Genomic DNA, 19,475 nt, shown 5'->3' on the forward strand with positions numbered 1-19,475 from the left:
ATCCACTCTAACACCTGCTACATGAACGACTATCCCAACTTTCCTCAAAGTACTTTAAGTGGTATTTCTAACTGCCTACTAGCATTTCCATTTTAGTATTTTTCTTATACTTCAAATTCAGTCTGTCCAAATCTGAACCTGGCACATGCTTTTTCAAACCTTTTTACTATTTTCCCTAGTTCAGAATGACATCATAACCTTACTGTTGCTCTGCCATAAGTTCTTAAGTCCATCTCAAAACTTTCTGCCCCCTTCATTCCAAGCCTAGTCACCAAATGCTCTTAATTAAATTCCATCACTGAAATGTCTCTAACAGCCATCCCTAAAGTATGCCTAGGTTGAGGGTCTCATTACCCTATAATGGTTACTGCTACTGACTCTCACTATGTTCCTTTGATCCCAGTTTCCTACCCATCCAGTATTATTTTCCACTGTTTTTATCCTTAGAGAACTCATCTTGTGTATTAGTTTCCTCTGGCTGCTGTAACAGAGTATCACAAACTTGGTGGCTTAAAACAACGCATTTTATTCTCTTACTGTCTAGAGGCCAAAAGTCTGAAATCAGTTTCACTGCGCTGAAACCAAGGTGTTAGTAGAGCTCAAGGGGAGAATCCACTCCCTTTCTTTTTCCAACCACTAGAGCTGCGTTCTTTGGCTCATGGTCTCTTCCTCCACCTTGAAAGCCAACAGCATAGCATCTTCATATTTCTCTTTGCTTCCATCATTATACTACCTCTGCTTTCTTGTCAAATTTCCTTCTGCCTCTCTCATAAAAAGTCAACTGTGATTACACTTGGGCACCCCTAGATAACCCAGGATAACTTCACCATCAAAATCCCTAATTCAATCATATTAAGGTAACTTAAAGGGATATTAAGGTAACATCACAGGGACTTCCCTGGTAGCGCAGTCATTAAGAATCCACCTGCCAATGCAGGGGACACGGGTTTGAGCCCTGGTCCGGGAAGATCCCAAATGCCGTGGAGCAACTAAGCCTGTGCACCGCAACTAGTGAGCCTGCGCTCTGGAGCCCGTGAGCCACAACTACTGAGCCCACGTGTCACACCTACTGAGGCCCACGCTCCTGGAGCCTGTGCTCCACAACAAGAGAAACCACCGCAATGAGAAACCCATGCACCCCACTGAAGAGTAGCCCCTGCTCACCACAACTAGAGAAGCCCGCGTGCAGCAAAGAAGACCCAACACAGCCAAAAATAAATAAATTAAAAAAACAAAACAAAACAAAAGGTAACATCACAGGGTCCCAGGTATCTTTAGGGGCCATTATTCAGCCTATCACATTCTGTTATTTAAAAGACACTGATCACTCTTTATTTTATTCATTCAACAAATATTTACTGTGTTGCTACAATGTGCCAGACTCTATTCTAGGCACTGGTGCTCTGTAAGACACCAGGGATCTAGTAATGAAAAGAAATAATTCGTTTCCTCCAAGAGCCTAGTTTAACATTAGAAATGAATAATTCAACGTGCAGTCACCACACAATGTGATCATTTCTACAACAAAAACAAAAGATAGAAACAGAAGCAAATGCGAGCTTTGAAGAGTATCCAAACTCTCCTTAGATAGTGGAGGATGTAGGCAGGAAAGAGTACAGGCAGTGGTTACAGTTTTCTAAGATTTTAGGGGATTAGCAGTTTGCTAGTGAAAACTTAAAAATTGAATCTTCCCTTTTGCCAAAAGGGAAAGATATGTGCCCCTACCCCTGCCCTTTTTCTTAGAATATTCTTTGAGAAAATTTGTATTTGTAAATCCTTCCTCTATGCCTTTGATATGTATGTAAACTTGTAAAGCCTCTGTGAGCATTACAAACCAGGAATGTTTTTCTTGAGAGCCTGGGAGCCATCTCTTTGAAATGTAAACATCAAGAAAGATAGTGATCCTATCTCCCTGTCATTGTGGAAGCTTACCTAGTGCCTAGCTCCAAACTGTCACCACCTGCTCATCATACGATACCAGAAGTTTTCTTTTCACTAGCACAGATAGCCCAACTGCCAGGTGAATTTGGGATAAATATGAAAGAATGTATAGCTAACTGTGTTGTCAGTTCCCTTAAATGAGGACAAATTACAATTAACCTCGAGAACATGTATATAACTGCTCAGCCACATTACAAAAACAGAAAGAAACCCCACCCTTTTTAATCTCATCAGCAGGTTACCTATGATGCATGCGGAAATCTGGTTTAATGTTTACTCAATAGTAATGTTTATTCAATAGTAACAATGTTTTCTGTCTTTTGGAGAGGCTTTTCTGGGTTGGCAGGAGATAAAAAAAAACTTTCCCCAATACTACATAAAGGAATAAGGGTGAGGGCTGAAGGCAGAATTAATATGTATTTTTTTACCTTAAATGGCTTTTTGGCCTTATTTCCTGAAGTATTTCCCTGATTTAACCAATAATCAGTCAGATTCAAAGTCATATCTCAATAAAAATGTGACTTTAATTGGCACTCTCACAGGGCTTTCTTGAGAACCAGAGGATTGAAAGACTTAAAATTGGTATGCTGGGAATTACACATAACAGTATAATTATAGATGGCTGTGGTACTGCACATTTGTGAACATTCTGTGTCTTACTGAAAAAAGGAATGCTAGTCTAGACAATTTGTTTTTCGTAACTCCAATTTTTCAAACTTTTTATTATGGAAAAATTTCAATATATACAAAAATAGAGAGAATTGTACAATGCAACAACAACCACCAACACTTCATATATAAGCTCTACTCCTCCTCCATCAGACTGGCTAAAGCAAATCCTAAACATCATATCATTTCATCTAATAATGTTTCCAAATGCATTTCTCAAGGATAAGGTCTTAAAAAAAAAAGAAAAAAGCAAAACATCTCACAGCCAATGAACTTAACACTACTCACTAGTAGCATCTTATATACATGGAAGTGTTTGAACTTCCCTAATTGCTTCATAAATTTTTTCAATTAGGAAACAATCAAGGTTCACCCACTGCATTTGGTTGGTATGACTCTTAAATCTCTCTTAATCACTATGTTATAAATGTAATCTGCTGAAGTGAAGGTCATTTGGCCTCCCAGAAAAATATCTTAACCTGATAAAGAGCATCTGCAACAACCTAGAGCTAACAGTGTACTTGATGGTGAAAGGCTAAATGCTTTATACTTAAGATCGGGAACAAAGCAAGAATGTCTGTTCTCACCACTCTTAATCAGTATAGTACTGAAAGTCTACTTAGTACAATATGGTAAGAAAAGGAAATAAAAAGCATACAAATCAGAAAGGAAGAAATAAAACTATCCCTATCTTGAGATGACAGTACATAAAAAAAAAATCCCTAGAAATCTACAAAACATTTCCTAGAACTATTAGGAGTTTAGGAAGGTCACAGGATACAAGGATAAACATACAAAAATCAATATTATTTCCACATACTATGGACATGTGGGCACTGAAATTATATTTACAATACCATTTATAATTACTCCAAAAATACTTAGGTGTAAATGTAACAAAATATGTACAGGACTTGTATTCTGTGACCTACAAAACACTGATGAAAGAAATTAAGTAAGAGCTAAATAGGGAATTCCCTGGTGGTCCAGTGGTTAGGACTCAGCGCTTTCACTGCTGAGGGCCTGAGGGCCCAGGTTCAATCCCTGGTCGGGGAACTAAGATCCCATAAGCTGCACATTGCGGCCAAAAACAAAAACAAAAAAGAGCTAAATACATGGTAAGATACACCATATTGATGGATTGGAAGATTCAGCATAGTAAAGATCTCAATTGCTTCCAAGTTTACTTGGTTTACTGCAATATCTCAGCAAGATTTTTTTGTAGATATAAATAAGATTATTCTAAAATTTATATGGAAAAGCAAAGAAACTAGAATAGTTAAAGCAACTTTGAAAAAGAATAAAGAAATAATCAACCCATCCAATATTAAAGCCTATATATAGCTACAGTAATCAACACTGTGTGATGTGGGTGGAGGGATAAACACATAGATCAGTGAAACAGACTCACAAGTGTACTCAACAGCTTTTTGACAAAGGTGTAAAAGAACTGAGTGGAGGAAGATAGCTTATTCAACAAATAATGTTGGGACAACTGACTGTCCGTAAGCAAAAAAAATGAATCTTGACCGAATCCTACATCTAATACAAAAATTAAATGCCAAAGAATCACAGAAATAAATGTACAGTGTAAAACTACAGCATTTTTAGAAAAAACACAGAAGAAAATCTACAAGATCTGAGGATAGGCAAAGAGTTCTTAGACTTGACAACAAAAGGACAATCCATAAAAGGAAACACTGATGAACCAGACCTCTCAAAATTAAAACTTTTGTTCCACAGAGACACAACTAAGAGGATGAAAGGAAACTAAAGACTACGAAAAAATATTTGCAAACCACATATCCATCAAATGACTACCATCTAGAATATATAAAAACTCTCAAATCTCAACAGCAAAAAACCAAACAATACACTTAGAAAATGGACAAAAGACATGAACAGACATTTCATCAAAGAAGATATACAGATGGCAAAAAAGCACATGGAAATATGTTCAACATCATTAGAACTTAGGAAGATGTAAATTAAACTCACAGTGTATATCACCATATACCTATAAGAATGGCTAAAATAAAAGTACTGACAACACAAAATGTTGGCAAGGATGCACAGAAACTGAATCACTCATATGCTGCTGCGTTGCTGGTGGAATGTAAATTGGTACAGCCACTCTGGAAAACAATTTGGCTGTGTCTTTCAAACTAAACATGCAACTACAACATGACCCAGTAATTGCACTCCTCCACACTCATCACAGAGAAATAAAAACTTACTTTTGCACAAAAACCTGTACACAAATTATTATAGCAATGTTACTTGTAATTGTCAGAAACTGGAGACAACCCATATGTCCTTCAACAGTGAATGGTTATGTAACTGTGGTATACGTGTTTTACAAAAAACTATTCAGCAATCAAAAGGAATGAAATATTGGGCTTCCCTGGTGGTGCAGTGGTTGAGGGTCTGCCTGCTAGTGCAGGGGACACAGGTTCGAGCCCTGGTCTGGGAGGATACCACGTGCCACGGAGCAGCTGGGCCCGTGGGCCACAGCTGCTGAGCCTGCGCATCTGGAGCCTGTGCCCCGCAACGGGAGGGGCCGCAATAGTGAAAGGCTCGCATGCTGTGATGAAGAGTGACCCCCTGCACCGCGATGAAGAGTGGCCCCCGCCTGCCGCAGCTGAAGAAAGCCCTCGCACGAAACGAAGACCCAACACAGCTAAAATTAAAGAAAGAAAGAAAGAAAGAAAGAAAGAAAGAAAGAAAGAAAGAAAGAAAGAAGCTATAAAAGGAATGAAATATTGATAAGGAACAAGGAAATACTGACAAGGAACTACTTGAATAAATTTCCAGAGAATTATGCTGAGTGAAAAAAAAAAACAGTCCTAAAAGGTTGCATACTGTATGACTCCATTTAAGTAACATTCCTGAAATGACAAAATTATAGAAATGGACTAGTGGTTACAAAGGGTTAAGAACAAGAGGAGGTGAGGAACAGGGACAAGGAACAAGAGGAAAGTGGGTGTCTAAAAATGGGTAACAGGAAGGATCCTTATGGTGACAGAAGGAATTCTTCCATATCTTTACTGTATCAACATCAATATCTTGTTTGCAGTCTTGAACTATAGTTTTGGAACTGGGTAAAGGACCAATGGGATCTCTCTGTACTACTTCTTATGTGAATCTACAATTATCTTAAAATCTAAAAATTTTTTTTACTAAGTAAAATCCCTCTAAAGTAAAAAGTCAAATTGGTATCATTCCTCCAAATCTGATCTCCTGGTACCACTATCTCAGTGAATTATATCATTATCCATCCCTGAACAAGTCACAAACCAAGCAAGCATCCTTGACAACTCAATCTCCTTTATCTTCCATATCCAATTCATCTTTAAGTCCTGCTGCATTTATCTTCTAAATGTCTCTGAAACTGGTTCCCTTCTTTCTGTGTCCATCACCACTAACCTAGCCAAGTCATTCATGCATTCATTAACTGGAAGCCAACTCTGACCGAGCACTATTTTAGGTACTGGAGAAATGGGTACAAATGAAACAGACAACCCAGCACAAGAGAGTTTATAATTCAGAGGAAGAGCAGATTATAAATAAATATGTACTATTTTGCAGTGATAAGTATTCTGAGAGAAAATAACACATGGTGAGGGCATAAAGACTGTGGAAGAATGCTGGAGAGGGTGTGGAGAAAAGGGAACCCTCTTACACTGTTGGTGGGAATGTAAACTGGTGCAGTCACAATGGAAAACAGTATGGAGGTTCCTCAAAAAACTAAAAATAGAGTTGCCATATGATCCAGCAATCCCACTCCTGCGCATATATCCAGAAAAAACTATCACTTGAAAACATACATGCACCCCTAGTGCCCACTCTGCCACTATTATTCAACATAGTTTTGGAACTCCTAGACACGGCAATTAGAGAAGAAAAAGAAATAAAAGGAATCCAGATTGGAAAAGAAAAAGTAAAACTGTCACTGTTTGCAGATTACATGATACTATATATAGAAAATCCTAAAGATGCCACCAGAAAACTGCTAGAGCTAATCAATAGATTTAGTAAAGCTGCAGTATACAAAATTAATACACAGAAATCTCTTGCATTCTTATACACTAACAATGAAAGATCAGAAATACAAATTAAGGAAACAATTCCATTTACCATTGCAACAGAAAGAATAAAATACCTAGAAATAAACCTACCTAAGGAGACAAAAGACCTGTATGCAGAAAACTATAAGATACTGATGAAAGAAATCAAAGACGACACAAACAGATGGAGAGATATACCATGTTCTTGGATTGGAAGAATCAACATTGTGAAAATGACTATACTACCCAAAGCAATCTACAGATTCAGTGCAATCCCTATCAAATTACCAATGGCATTTTTCACAGAATTAGAACCAAAAATTTTATAATTTTTATGGAAACATGAAAGACCCCAAATAGCCAAAGCGATCTTGAGAAAGAAAAAGGGAGCTGGAGGAATCAGGCACCCTGATTTCAGACTATACTACAAAGCTACAGTAATCAAGACAGTATGGTACTAGCACAAAAACAGAAATATACATCAATGGAACAGGACAGAAAACCCAGAGATAAACCCACACACATATGGTCACCTAATCTATGACAAAGGAAGCAAGAATATACAATGGAGAAAAGACAGCCTCTTCAATAAGTGGTGCTAGGAAAACTGGACAGCTACATGTAAAAGAAGGAAATTAGAACACTCCCTAACACCATACACAAAAATAAACTCAAAATGGATTAAAGACCTAAATGTAAGGCCAGACACTATAAAATTCTTTGAGGAAAACATAGGCAGAACACTCTTTGATATAAGTCACAGCAAGATCTTTTTTGACCCACCTCCTAGAGTAATGAAAATAAAAACAAAAATAAAAAATGGGACCTAATTAAACTTAAAAGCTTTTGACAGCAAAGGAAACCATAACAAAACGAAAACCCTCAGAATGGGAGAAAATATTTGCAAATGAAGCAACTGACAAAGGATTAATCTCCAAAATATACAAACAGCTCATGCCGCTCAGTATCAAAAAAAAATTAAAAATTTAAAAATTTAAAAATGGGCAGAAGACCTAAGTAGACATTTCTCCAAAGAAGACATATAGATGGTCCAAAAACACATGATAAGATGCTCAACATCACTAATTATTAGAGAAATGCAAATCAAAACTACAATGAGGTATCACCTCATACTGGTCAGAATGGCCCAGCATCAAAAAAATCTACAAACAATAAATGCTGGAGAGGGTGTGGAGAAAAGGGAACCCTCTTGCACTGTTTGTGGGAATGTAAATTGATGCAGCCACTATGGAGAACAGTATGGAGGTTCCTTAAAAAACTAAAAATAGAACTACCATATGACCCAACAATCCCACTACTGTGCATATACCCAGAGAAAACCATAATTAAAAAAGACACAGGCACTCCAATGTTCACTGCAGCACTATTTACAATAGCTAGCACATGGAAGCAACCTAAATGTCCATCAACAGAGGAATGGATAAAGAAGATATGGTATATATATATACAGTGGAATATTACTCAGCCATAAACAGGAGTGAAATTGGGTCATTTATAGAGACTTAGATGGACGTAGGGACTGTCATACAGAGTGAAGTAAGCCAGAAAAACAAATATCGTATATTAACGCATATATATGGAATCTAGAAAGATGGTATAGATGATCTTATTTGCAAAGCAGAAATAGAGACACAGACGTAGAGAACAAACGTATGGATACTGAGGGGGAAGGGGGAGTGGGATGAATTGGGAGATTGGGATTGACATATATACACTACTGAGACTATGTATAAAATAGATAACTAATGAGAACCTACTGTATAGCACAGGGAACTCTACTCAATGCTCTGTGGTGACCTAAATGGGAAGGAATCCAAAAGAGAGGGGATATATGTATACGTACAGCTGATTCACTTGATTCACTCTGTTATACAGTAGAAACTAACACAACATTGTAAAGCAACTATACTCCACTAAAAATTAAAAAAAAAAGTAGACAGCTAAGCCTCCCCTCCACAAAAAAAGGAGTCAAGCCACTGAACTGTAAAGGAAATGAACAAAATTAAAACTATAAGTGAAATGGAGATTACACCACTAAAATTCGTGTCCACATTTATTTTTTAGCTCTCTGAAAATGGAGACCTTCTTATAACATTTAAGTCTGTTGCTTGGATTTTACACATTTAACGTGCATGCATGTTTTAAAGAATACGTTAAGTATAAAAATGTTGTGTTTCCTTTGTCAAAAAAAAAAAAAAAAAAGAAAGAGACAATACATGCATTCCTATGCTCATAGCAGCACTATTTACAATAGCCAAGACAAGGAAACAAACCTAAATGTCCATCAACAGATGAATGGATAAAGAAGATGTGGTATATATACACAATGGAATACTACTCAGCCATAAAAAAGAATGAAATAATGCCATTTGCAGCAACACGAATGGATCTAGAGATTATACTAAGTCAAGTAAGTCAGAAAGAGAAAGACAAATACCATATGATATCACTTACATGTGGAATCTGAAATATGACGCAAATGAACTTATCTACGAAACAGAAACAGATTTGCAGATATAGAGAATAGACTTGTGGTTGTCAAGGGGGAAAGGGGTGGGGGAGGGTTAAATTAGGAGTTTGGGATTAGCAGATGCAAACTATTATATATAGAATGGATAAACAACAAGGTCCTACTGTATATAGTACAGGGGACTATAATCAATATCCTGTGATAAACCATAATGGAAATGAATATGAAAAAGAATACATATATGTATAACCAAATCACTTTGCTGTACAGCAGAAATTAACATAACATTGTAAATCAACTATACTTCAATAAAATTAAAAAAAAAAAAAAGAATGTGGAGGACAGAGGGCCATGTTCAGATGTGCTGTGTCTAATAGACAAAGTGCCATCTGAACAGACACCTGTGCAACTCAAGGAAGTCAGTCATGTGGCTTGTGGCTCAGGAAGAATGGTCCAGGAGAGGAAAAAACAAGTGCAGAGGCTCTGAGGTGGCCTGTCTGAAGAACGACAAGGAGACCAGGGTGATTAAAGTTCTTGAATGAAGGGCAGAGAGGAAGGAGGTGAAGGTGAAAAGGTAGCCAACGCCAGACCATGAAGGCCATACTAGGGGCTTTGGATTGTGTTCTATGTGATAGAAGCTACTAAAGGTTTTGAGCATGGGAGTGAGATAACCTGATCTACCTTTTAAGTAGACCATTCTGGCAGCTACAAGGGAAATAGATGTTGGTGGCAGGGGATGAGAACAAGACTAAATCAAACATATTAAACAGGACTACAGAGCATTTGGGCTCAACTTTCACCTTGTAAATTAACTCTTTAAAACCACTGCATGTTATTTTAAAACCACTGCTGCTCCAACCCCTACAGCACCTTTCTGCAAATTAAAAAAAATTGCAGATGCAGCCTCAGCAAATCTTGGTGGGTGGAAGGCAGCCCACAAGGGACCCCTCAGCCGACCACCCTGCCAGGTTCAGTCTGCCCTGAATTCTTGCATAGATATAACAAAGAAAGAGAAAAAGACAAAGAAAAACACTTTTTCATTGGAGGTAATTTACCTAATCATCCCTGAATTTTTAAATTTTTGATTTTAAGAATATTTTCACATTGGGTGTCAGCCAAACTCATGAGACGTTCAAGTTGATTTAATCACATTATTTGTATTTTATATATATGTATATATGTAAAATACATATGTATATATGTATACATATATATATAAAATATTCCAGAAAAGTGATTAGACTTTGGGTTCATTTCTTAAGCAAGAGACTCAGATGAGTCTCTTTGAGCCATTTCCTCCCATCTCTCAGTATAAAACATACAGAGCCAGGCGTGACACAATTTGTTTTTCTGTTCATTTTATTTTTCCTAGTTGTAAATAGCTTTGAAGTGAAAATTATATTTTAAAAACACACTTGGAGGCAATTAGAGGTTCTAGGAGTCCTACCCTGGAAGCATAAGCTTTTCTGTCACCGGCTGTTCAAAGGGTCGGTTTTTGGTTCTGGTCTAGAGTTAATGATCAACATGCTTCCAAGAACATCCAGATCCTTCACCTGAGCTCACAGGGAAGTGAGCTCCCCTTGGAAGGGAAACTGTTCTGAGGGCACTTTAGTCCAGGCAGATGGGAGACTCGCTAGGGGTGCAGGAGAGACACAACCACAGGCCAGCACTCCCAGGACGCTCCATCTGACTGTCACCTTTGACCAAAGAGAGCAGGTTCATCCCATCAAGAGAAACGTGCACACCGGTTGGCTCTGATGTCCTTACTTCCTCCAGACACCCACTCAGAGTTTTCCTTCAGGGACAGCTTCCCAAACCTGAGAAGGACTTGACATCACCACTAGGTGTCTTCAGGGTCTCTCTGGACAGCTTTCGACTCCATACTTTCTATTCAGTTTAATCCAACTAACACTTCACTCAGGAAGGGGGACTCCTCATGGATCAGAGGCTCCCGAGGCGAATGGAAAGGGAACAATTCTTCCGTCTCTTCCTCTGATCTTCCATGCCACTCAGTCCACACCTGACGCCCCTCCTAAACTCCCCACTGGTTCCCTGCTGCCTGCGTTCTCTGTTTACTTTGTGGTGGTCTCCAGCAGTTCCCACAAAATTAGAATATTTCTCCCAAATGACAGTTAAAAGATATAAGGAGAGATAAGTGGGGTTCCCACCTCAAAAGATCTCACCTTATACAGGGAAGAATGAGCTCTACTAAAGGTGTGGGTGCTTTAGGGATCGAGACAGCCTGTCCCACAGCCCTTCTGCTGGGCCCGCATTGTGAGGGGTCATCACTGACTCGTCTGGACCCGACAGCAACCTCAGACAAGTCCTACCGAGTCTATGCCAGGTGGCTCCACACTGGTTGCAGGCTGATCCTTGCAGAATATAAACCTGGGCCCGTGGCCAGGGTACTTCAACTCCTCAGAGGCTGTGCCTGGCTCTCAGGTCGCTGGCCCCCCTCTACCTGCTCCCGTCTCCACACACCGGCTTCCTTTGGACTCTCGGACATGCTCTTCCTGTGCCTGAACGCTTCTCACAACGTAGGATCTGGCCCTTCCTCGGGAAGCCTTGCCCACAGCATCCCTCCTGTTCCACGTTCTCACAGAATCTGCAGCTCTTCCCCAGAGGTCCTCACCAGAGTCTGTCATTCCACAGCCCTGTGTGCGCTTAGCCTTCCCCTCCACTGAGCTCCGCCAGGGCAGGACCTGCGTCCTTCTGTCCAAGGTTGCACTGCTGTTTATCATGGGACAGGAAAGCAGTGGGAGAGGGTTAGAACCTGGCCCCCCCAGAGCCCTGGCCTCCCCAATTCAACAGCTCTCAGTCCTCAACTTCCATGACAGCCGAATCTGCCATTTTTCTCCTCTGGTGACTTCTTCTCAGGCTCAGCCACAGATTCTTCCTTCTTAACCCACCTCATAAACATTGAGGTTTGCTGGGACTCTGTCCTCTCCTCCGTTCCCTCATCTGCTCAGCTCAAGGTTTCAAATGCCACCTTCTCACTGACAGCTCCCTGACCTCCCTGTTGAGTTCCAACCCTGTATACCTTCTACAGCTGTCCACTGGCGACCTCTACCCATATTTCACTCACATCTCAAATGAAACCCATCCCACACCGAACTCACCCTGAACCCTTAACAAAGGGACCTCTCCTCTTTCCCTTTTTTTTTTTTACAATGTTATATTTATTTATTTATTTATTTTTGGCTGCATTGGGTCTTTGTTGCTGCGCATGGGCTTTCTCTAGTTGCGTCGAGTGGGGGCTACTCTTTGTTGCAGTGTGCGGGCTTCTCATTGTGGTGGCTTCTCTTGTTGCGAAGCTTGGGCTCTAGGCACGCCGGCTTCAGTAGTTGTGACACGCAGGCTCAGTAGCTGTGGCGCACGGGCTTAGCTGTTCTGCGGGATGTGGGATCTTCCCAGACGAGGGATCGAATCCATGTCCCCTGCATTGGCAGGCAGATTCTTAACCAGTGCGCCACCAGGGAAGTCCCTCTCTCCTCTTTCCTGAACCCACTGCACGTGCCTTCCTGCAGGTAACGTCTTGCCTGCATTACACAATAATCTCCAGAAGGTTCCCACCTCTAGTTTTTCCTCACTTCAAATCTAAGACCAACAGTGTTTCCAAAGTGACCATTCTTATTAAATTGAAATTGCATAATAAGGACTTCATGAATATATTCTCTGTGAAAATTTTAATAACATTACATGTAAATAAAGTCCCCTTTCATCAATACTCATTCTCGATCCTAATCCAAATGTAACTAGTTACCAGCTTAGGTGTCCCGCGACCTTTCTCTCGGCACTTACATGCATATTATCCATATCGACAAACACCCACGTAATTTTCTTTACACATAAATGGCGACATGTCATAATCATGCACCGTAACCTGCTTTAGTCCTTCACGTGCCTTAGAGCTCCACCCACACCAGTGCTTCTTGTTTCTGACTGTGGTGCTGTGTGCCAGTGTAGGGATCCACCTCAGCTTCTTTAGCTATGACTTTACTGAAAGACATTTAAAGTGTTTCAGACTCTGACCATTTTTTCTAAAATATCAAGGACCATGTAATTCTTCTGCTTAAAATCCTTGAATTATTTCCAGTCATCCATGGACAGTTCCCATCTCTAAGAACTGTACCAAAGCACTTCAGAGTGTGGCCCCCACCTGGCTTTCTGATCTCATTTCCTTCCTCATCTCTTTCTTTTCCTACAACCCTGGGCTTCAGTCAGAATGAATTATCTGCAGTTCCTTAAATGGACTAAGTTTGCTCAATGAATACATGAAAATGTAGCCCTCCTCCGAAACAAGAGGAAAGAATAAAGATCCTGAGAGATTCACCTGTGAAGTGATTATCAGAGATGAAGCAGAAGTTTGTGACCCTTCTCCACAACTTCTTGAGGACTGAGAACTTGGAGAAATTTCCCTGACCAACATCTCCAAGTTGCACATGTACTCATTTACCAGACTGCTGCCTGCAGAGATTCCCCACCCACTCACCTACAGAGGAGCCTCCAGGGCTTTCTTTCTCTACCTTCCAGGGATCTTCTCCTTGCTGCAACAGGGAGATCACCTCAGGTTTGGAAAATGGGAGTCCTGCTCATAGAAAAAAAACAAAAAACAAAAAAATAAAAACAACAACAAACTTGGTTTTGACACGAAGAGGTATCTGAGATCTGAGTGGAAACTTAGAGGATGATACAAAGAGCTCCTTAGGGTGCTCAAGTTCTGCCCCCATGATGTGAGGGGTGTGTTAGGGAAAAAGCAAGGGACTTGTAAAACATAACAATGTAATAATTAGTTGCATGTTAGGGAAATACAATAAACATGTACCCTTGAAATAGAGTACCATTAGCTTTCTATAGAAGAGGAAATATATGAGATGTACAGACTAAATTCAAATTTACAAACAGGTATCTATGAAGAGGATACCAGGTAGATTGTTTAAAATGAGAAAACACTATCTGGCTCCCTTTCAAGTATGGATTATACAGTGTTCATCTAGCTGGAGAAGAGGATGGGAAAGGCAAGTGGTGGGTCAAAGAAGAGGAATGAAAGATGCTCTCTGCTTAGAGATGAGCAGACACATCACAGAACAATCATAGTGGGAAATGCCTGAACTATGAGGGAATTTCTAATGTGCAGCTCTGTAGATTGTCCCATCCGTGGGGCATGAGGCAGCCATGCCTATGAGGGGTAAAAAGTTTTTCAGATTTATTTGTGGAGATCCAATGTGTACAGTGCTAAGGCAAAACTCAGCTAAAGTTCTGATGATCCATGGCTTTTATCCAGGGAATGAGATGCTGAGTTATCCCAATTTCTAAACAGAGGAAATTTCCTTACCCAATGACACCAAGTTGCCATAGTTCTCCAGCATCACATCTCGGTACAAGTTTCTCTGTGAAGGAGTCACCTTTCTCCACTCATCCCGTGTAAAGAGCACAGCCACATCTTCGAACGTCACTGACAGCTGTAGAGACAAGCATCCCAGCTCAACCAAGACCACCCATCACACAGGGTGAAGAAGGCGGCAGTGGGAAGTAGACAGGCTACCATGAAATGCTTCTATATTATTCTAGGTTCTTAAGGTTTCAAGTCACTGGTTTAATGAACACTTGACCTGTGACAAATATATACTGAGTAGCATGAAATATGAACCAGGCCCTGTGTTAACCACACAGAGATGTGTGGAGGTATTAAGACCATTAGTGGGAGTGTTAATTAGAGTAATCTTTCTAATAGCAATTTGATAATACATATTAAGAGCTTTAAAATGTGCATACTCTTTAACTCTCCAATTACTATATTTGTTTGATAATGAACAGTGCAAAAAAATGCACACACAAGGACATTTATTATGGTGTTAGTTAACAGCAGAGAAACGGAAACACCTACAACCTAAATAATCACTGACAGAGGCTTGGTTAAATAATTTAAGGCACTATCTGTGTGCTCTCTGAAGCCTGAGGACAGTAATAATGGAAATTAAAACAGCTATCATTAATTGAATGCTTTCTTCAGGACAAGTACTATTCTTAGAGCTTTATATTAATCTTTAGTGTAAATCTTTATTTTACCTTCACAACAACCCTAGGAAGAAGGTACTATTATTGTCCTCGTTTTACACAAGAGAAGTCACAGAAAGGATAAGAAATTTGTCTAAAGTCAGTGGTAGTGCTGGGATTCCAATTCCAGGTGGATGTCTAAGGCTCCATTCTTAACCACTCTGTAAAACTGCCTCTCAAAACCTACCAAATAGCTAATAAATAAATGAAATAATCCATACAATGTACTTAAAACCATACACGGCTCATATTAAAGGTTCAGATCTCACCTATTATCATGTCAATATAAAGTACTATGAAAGCATTAAAATTGATGGTGTACGTCAATATTTTTCACTTAAAAAGGCATTCATAATAATGTTAGGTATAAAAAGCAAGTTACATATCAGTGTGTATAGTTTGTTCCCATTTTTTTAAAAAAATTATATAGGTACATAGCAAGTGATGCTGAGAGATGCATAACAAATGGCTGACAGCGATTATCTCCAGATGGTGGGATTAAGGGTGATTTTACTTTTTTTTTGCATATATGGAAAAAACATATAGACAAATACATGTACATACACACACCTATGCACATATGTACATTTAGAAGCATATATACATATACCCATACATATATATGTGCATATTTTATTCTCTATAAAGTTTTTTGCCATGATCATGCAATATTTTTATGGTAAGAAAAAGCATTAAATTATTGGCACATTGGGAGGAATATAAGAAATGATCTCTGCTCTCAAAGAACTTACAATCTAACTAGCAGACAAGAAAAGTGCATGAATTTGAACACTAAAAGGAAAATGTGTAGCTGGATAGGACCATACACCATCTCTGCTAATCCTCATTTTAGAGACAAGGAACACAAGATCCAGGACAGTCAAGACTCCAGGTCACATACTTTATTAATGGCAGAGACAGGACGATAACTAAAGTTTTCTTTCAACACAGCACTTGGTATACTCTCTCTCTGATCTTAAATATCCTGTTACTGAGTTTTATACACAAGTCCACACAGCAGGTGAGGTTAGGGAGAAATGTCACATAGGACTCACACACAGGGACAGAGAAGATTCTGGGCAAGAGAGCAGTTTGACTCTGTTGGAATGGAATGGAAAGCCTTAGAAAAAAGCAGCCCAAATACGCAAAGGCAGGTCCTAGCCATAGCCTCAGAAGATCAACCACCATCACATTTCGTGGGTCCAAATGATATACGACACTGCACTGCAGAGAGCTCTGGTAACACAGGGGCTGGGCCTGCCATGTGTTCTGAGAGATGCACCAGAGGAATGGCTGGACAACAACCAGCATGAACTTAGAGGCCAGACGTACCTGGGTTTGATTTCAGGTCACTTGACTTCTTTGAGCCTCAGTTTCCTCATGTGTAAAATGGGGGTAATAACTGCTGCGCTGTTATGAGAGTGAGAACAAAGGTAAAGCCCTCGGGATAGTCCCCCAGCAACATTAACTATTATTGTCAGATGAAAATGAGTACAGAATGAACAGTATTTTCTGGGTCCTAAAAACACTGTACAGTTAACTTTTATCTATCAACAGTAATAGTATCATGTACTAGAATAATATTGTTCAGCTACCACAACCACCACATATTGAACATCAACTATGTGCCCGGGCCTTACTGAAACACTTGCCATGCTGCAATTCCTCTCATCTACCCTATGAGGTACGCATGGTTGTTATTCCCATTCTACAGGTGAGGAAACTGAGGCACAGAGAGATGCAATTGCCTAAGGCCCATAAATGGTAACAGAAGTTATGGGTTCACACTTGGCTGTGTGGCTTGAGAGCCCCACTTCTAACTGTACACCCTGTATACCTTGCTTCTCCACTACTGATATCCCACAAAACCCTCCATGCCACTTCCTGAGGAGTCTTCTCTCAGCTCTTAAAGTCAAGAGACCTCTCCATCTGTGTCCCCACCAAAATGGCTATCCTTTGTTCACACACCGCCTCACCTGGATGGGGTCCCACCCTCATTCCCACAGAATAAAGATGAAAATGGCAGGTCAAGATCAGTTTTCAAGAGAGTGATAGAAGCAAGGCACATGATCCAGAAAGTTAAGAGGGAGAAAAAACTAAAAACTATGGACTGGGAAAAGCCTGGGTAAGGTATCATGAGGATTCTCAGGGGTGGAAAGAAAAAGAAAAGCATTCTGGCTAAGGGTAGGGAGGGGGACATGAGTGAGCAAAGGAGGCAGGCCAGAAAGAAACTCTGCCAAGTGCACATGTTTGTTTGTTCTGATCCCAAGTGGTATAAGACATGTGGCATCTTACCTGTCAATTCAGTAATCATACAGTGAATTGAGATTAATGAATAAAAGAGTGTCTATAAAAAAAAAAAAGAAACACAACACATGGATTGGGGGGTTGGAGGCAAGCATTCCCTATGCAATCCACCATCCACCAGGATGGACCAACTCTTCAAAGGGAGAAGGACATGGGCTCCAAATCCTGGCGAAGACTGTACTGGGGAGAGAACTTCAGTTTGAGGGTTAAAAAACAAACCTATCTGTCCATAAGACTAGAGATAGTAATGCACTCACCTGAGACCTTGCTTCCCTCTGTGCAGTAGCCATGTCCTCTTTCTGGGCAGTTCCCCCTTAGGATGGGAGAAGTCTCCAGAAGCCAAATCTGAGAGAAGAAAATGGGAGCCAGGAGGAAGCCCCTTCTGCTTTCCACCCCTCAGAATCAGCAGCTCTGAAACCTTTACACCACCTGAGAATGATGCCAAGTGCCCTCAGAGAAGGAAGTCATAAGGAACGAGGAGTAGACAGGACCAGAGAGAAGGGCTGGGTCATCCTGGTCCAGGCCCAGCTCTTTCCCTGGCTCAGAGGAAGAGGTCCTAGGACTCCATCAGCAGTAGCAGCAACTCCCTGAGCCTCACCGCGTGCCAGGCACTACCTACCAATACATCATCGAGTCCCACAGCACAGTTGGCACTGTCAGCACCCCATTTTATAGATCAGGAAACTGAGGGCAGAGTGGGAGCAACTTGCCCCAGTCCACACAGCCAGGGAGGGTGGCACCAGGATTCCAAGCACCGCGGGCTCCAGAGCACCTGCTCTAACCTCCCTGCGTGCATGTGACAACTTTTCTCCACCTCAAGCCTTCCCACCCAATTCCTCCCCCTCCTGCCAAGGAAACAATTTCCAGATTTCTAGAGAAAGCTGCTTCGGAAAAGGAAAACATCAGCTCTCCTATGGCGGGGAGGGGGCTGCTGTCTTGAGGAAAGGGCACAGAAAACCAAAGACCTGGGTTCCAGTCCTAGCTCTGCCACTGGGGGAAGCCGGCGACTCACTTCTCGCGCAAAACAAGCCTGTCACTCGGGAGTGCAGGGGTGATGGTAAGGGGAGGAAATTTCTCACGTTCACTGCCGGCCCGAAACAAATTCAAATGCCGGCAGGCGCTGGGTAGGTAGCGCACTGGGAACGGGTCGGGAGGAAGCAGAAGGGTGACTGGGTCCAGCCAATGGGGACGAAGTGCCCGACCTGTCTCGTTCAGGGGCACTGTGGGATGGCTGGTGGCGGCAGGCGGACAGAGCCGGGGTGCCCGGCCCTCGGCCCGCCGGCGCCCACAAAGGCCCGGCTCGCGCCTCCTGGGCCTGTGTCCCATACCCCGGCGCCGCACCTTCCCGAAGCCCGGTCCTCCCTCCCGCATCCCGCCGAACCTCCGCCGCTCACCTCACCCAGGCCTCGGGGGTTCCGCGGGCCGCAGGCGGGAGGCTCCGGAACTGCCACGGCCGGACAGCAACTTCGGGTCGGGACTCCCCGGGGTGCTGCCTGGGCAGACCTCAGCCCAGGACGCCGCTCACGCCAGCGACAAACACCCGGCTCCCTGTGCAGGTCCGGAACTGGGTAGTGTTGGGGAGGCGGGGGAACGGTCGCTAATCCCTCTGGGAAATGTAGTCCACGCGAGAGCCCAAGGATTCTGGGAAGTGTAGTTCTCCGCGCTTGCTGCGTGAAGAGGCCCGGCTGAGCCTGTCACGTGCCCAGGTACGCATTCTGGGCTCGTGGCCGCGCTCCGTGAGCTGCCGGCTCCTGGGTTCCCGGTTCTTCCGGGAGGAAACGGGGTTTCGCCGAGGACAGTGTCTTGTAGCTCTGCGTCTGCGTAAATGATACTAAGGCAAGTAGACAACCGCCAAAAACAAACCTGTTTCCTCTTAAGTCTTTCAATAAGTATATTGAGCACCTGCTACGCGCCAAGCCCTATTGTAAAGGATTTGAAATACC

At 41.6% G+C, this 19,475-nt stretch overlaps 1 protein-coding gene across 4 annotated transcripts in view; it reads right to left on the reverse strand.

The window, feature by feature from the left end:
* Window positions 1-19,118, reverse strand: part of LOC103017400 (zinc finger protein 354B) — a 29,673-nt gene extending 10,555 nt beyond the window's left edge. Inside the window, exons 1-4 of one of the 4 annotated variants that reach the window (XM_007169881.2) lie at window positions 18,927-19,118; window positions 17,790-17,877; window positions 14,504-14,630; window positions 13,661-13,756 (exon numbers count right to left, since the gene is read on the reverse strand). In XM_007169881.2, coding sequence (XP_007169943.2) covers window positions 13,661-13,756; window positions 14,504-14,630; window positions 17,790-17,822 — 256 coding nt within the window. In that variant the 5' untranslated portion in view covers window positions 17,823-17,877; window positions 18,927-19,118. Of the gene's footprint in view, window positions 1-13,660; window positions 13,757-14,503; window positions 14,631-16,557; window positions 16,636-17,789 lie in introns of all 4 variants that reach the window. The other 3 variants (XM_007169882.2, XM_007169883.2, XM_007169880.2) reach the window with 3 other exon arrangements.
* Window positions 19,119-19,475: the final 357 nt, after the last annotated feature.

Source organism: Balaenoptera acutorostrata, chromosome 2, assembly GCF_949987535.1.
Source record: "Balaenoptera acutorostrata chromosome 2, mBalAcu1.1, whole genome shotgun sequence".
In the NCBI taxonomy this organism is placed as follows: domain Eukaryota; kingdom Metazoa; phylum Chordata; class Mammalia; order Artiodactyla; family Balaenopteridae; genus Balaenoptera; species Balaenoptera acutorostrata.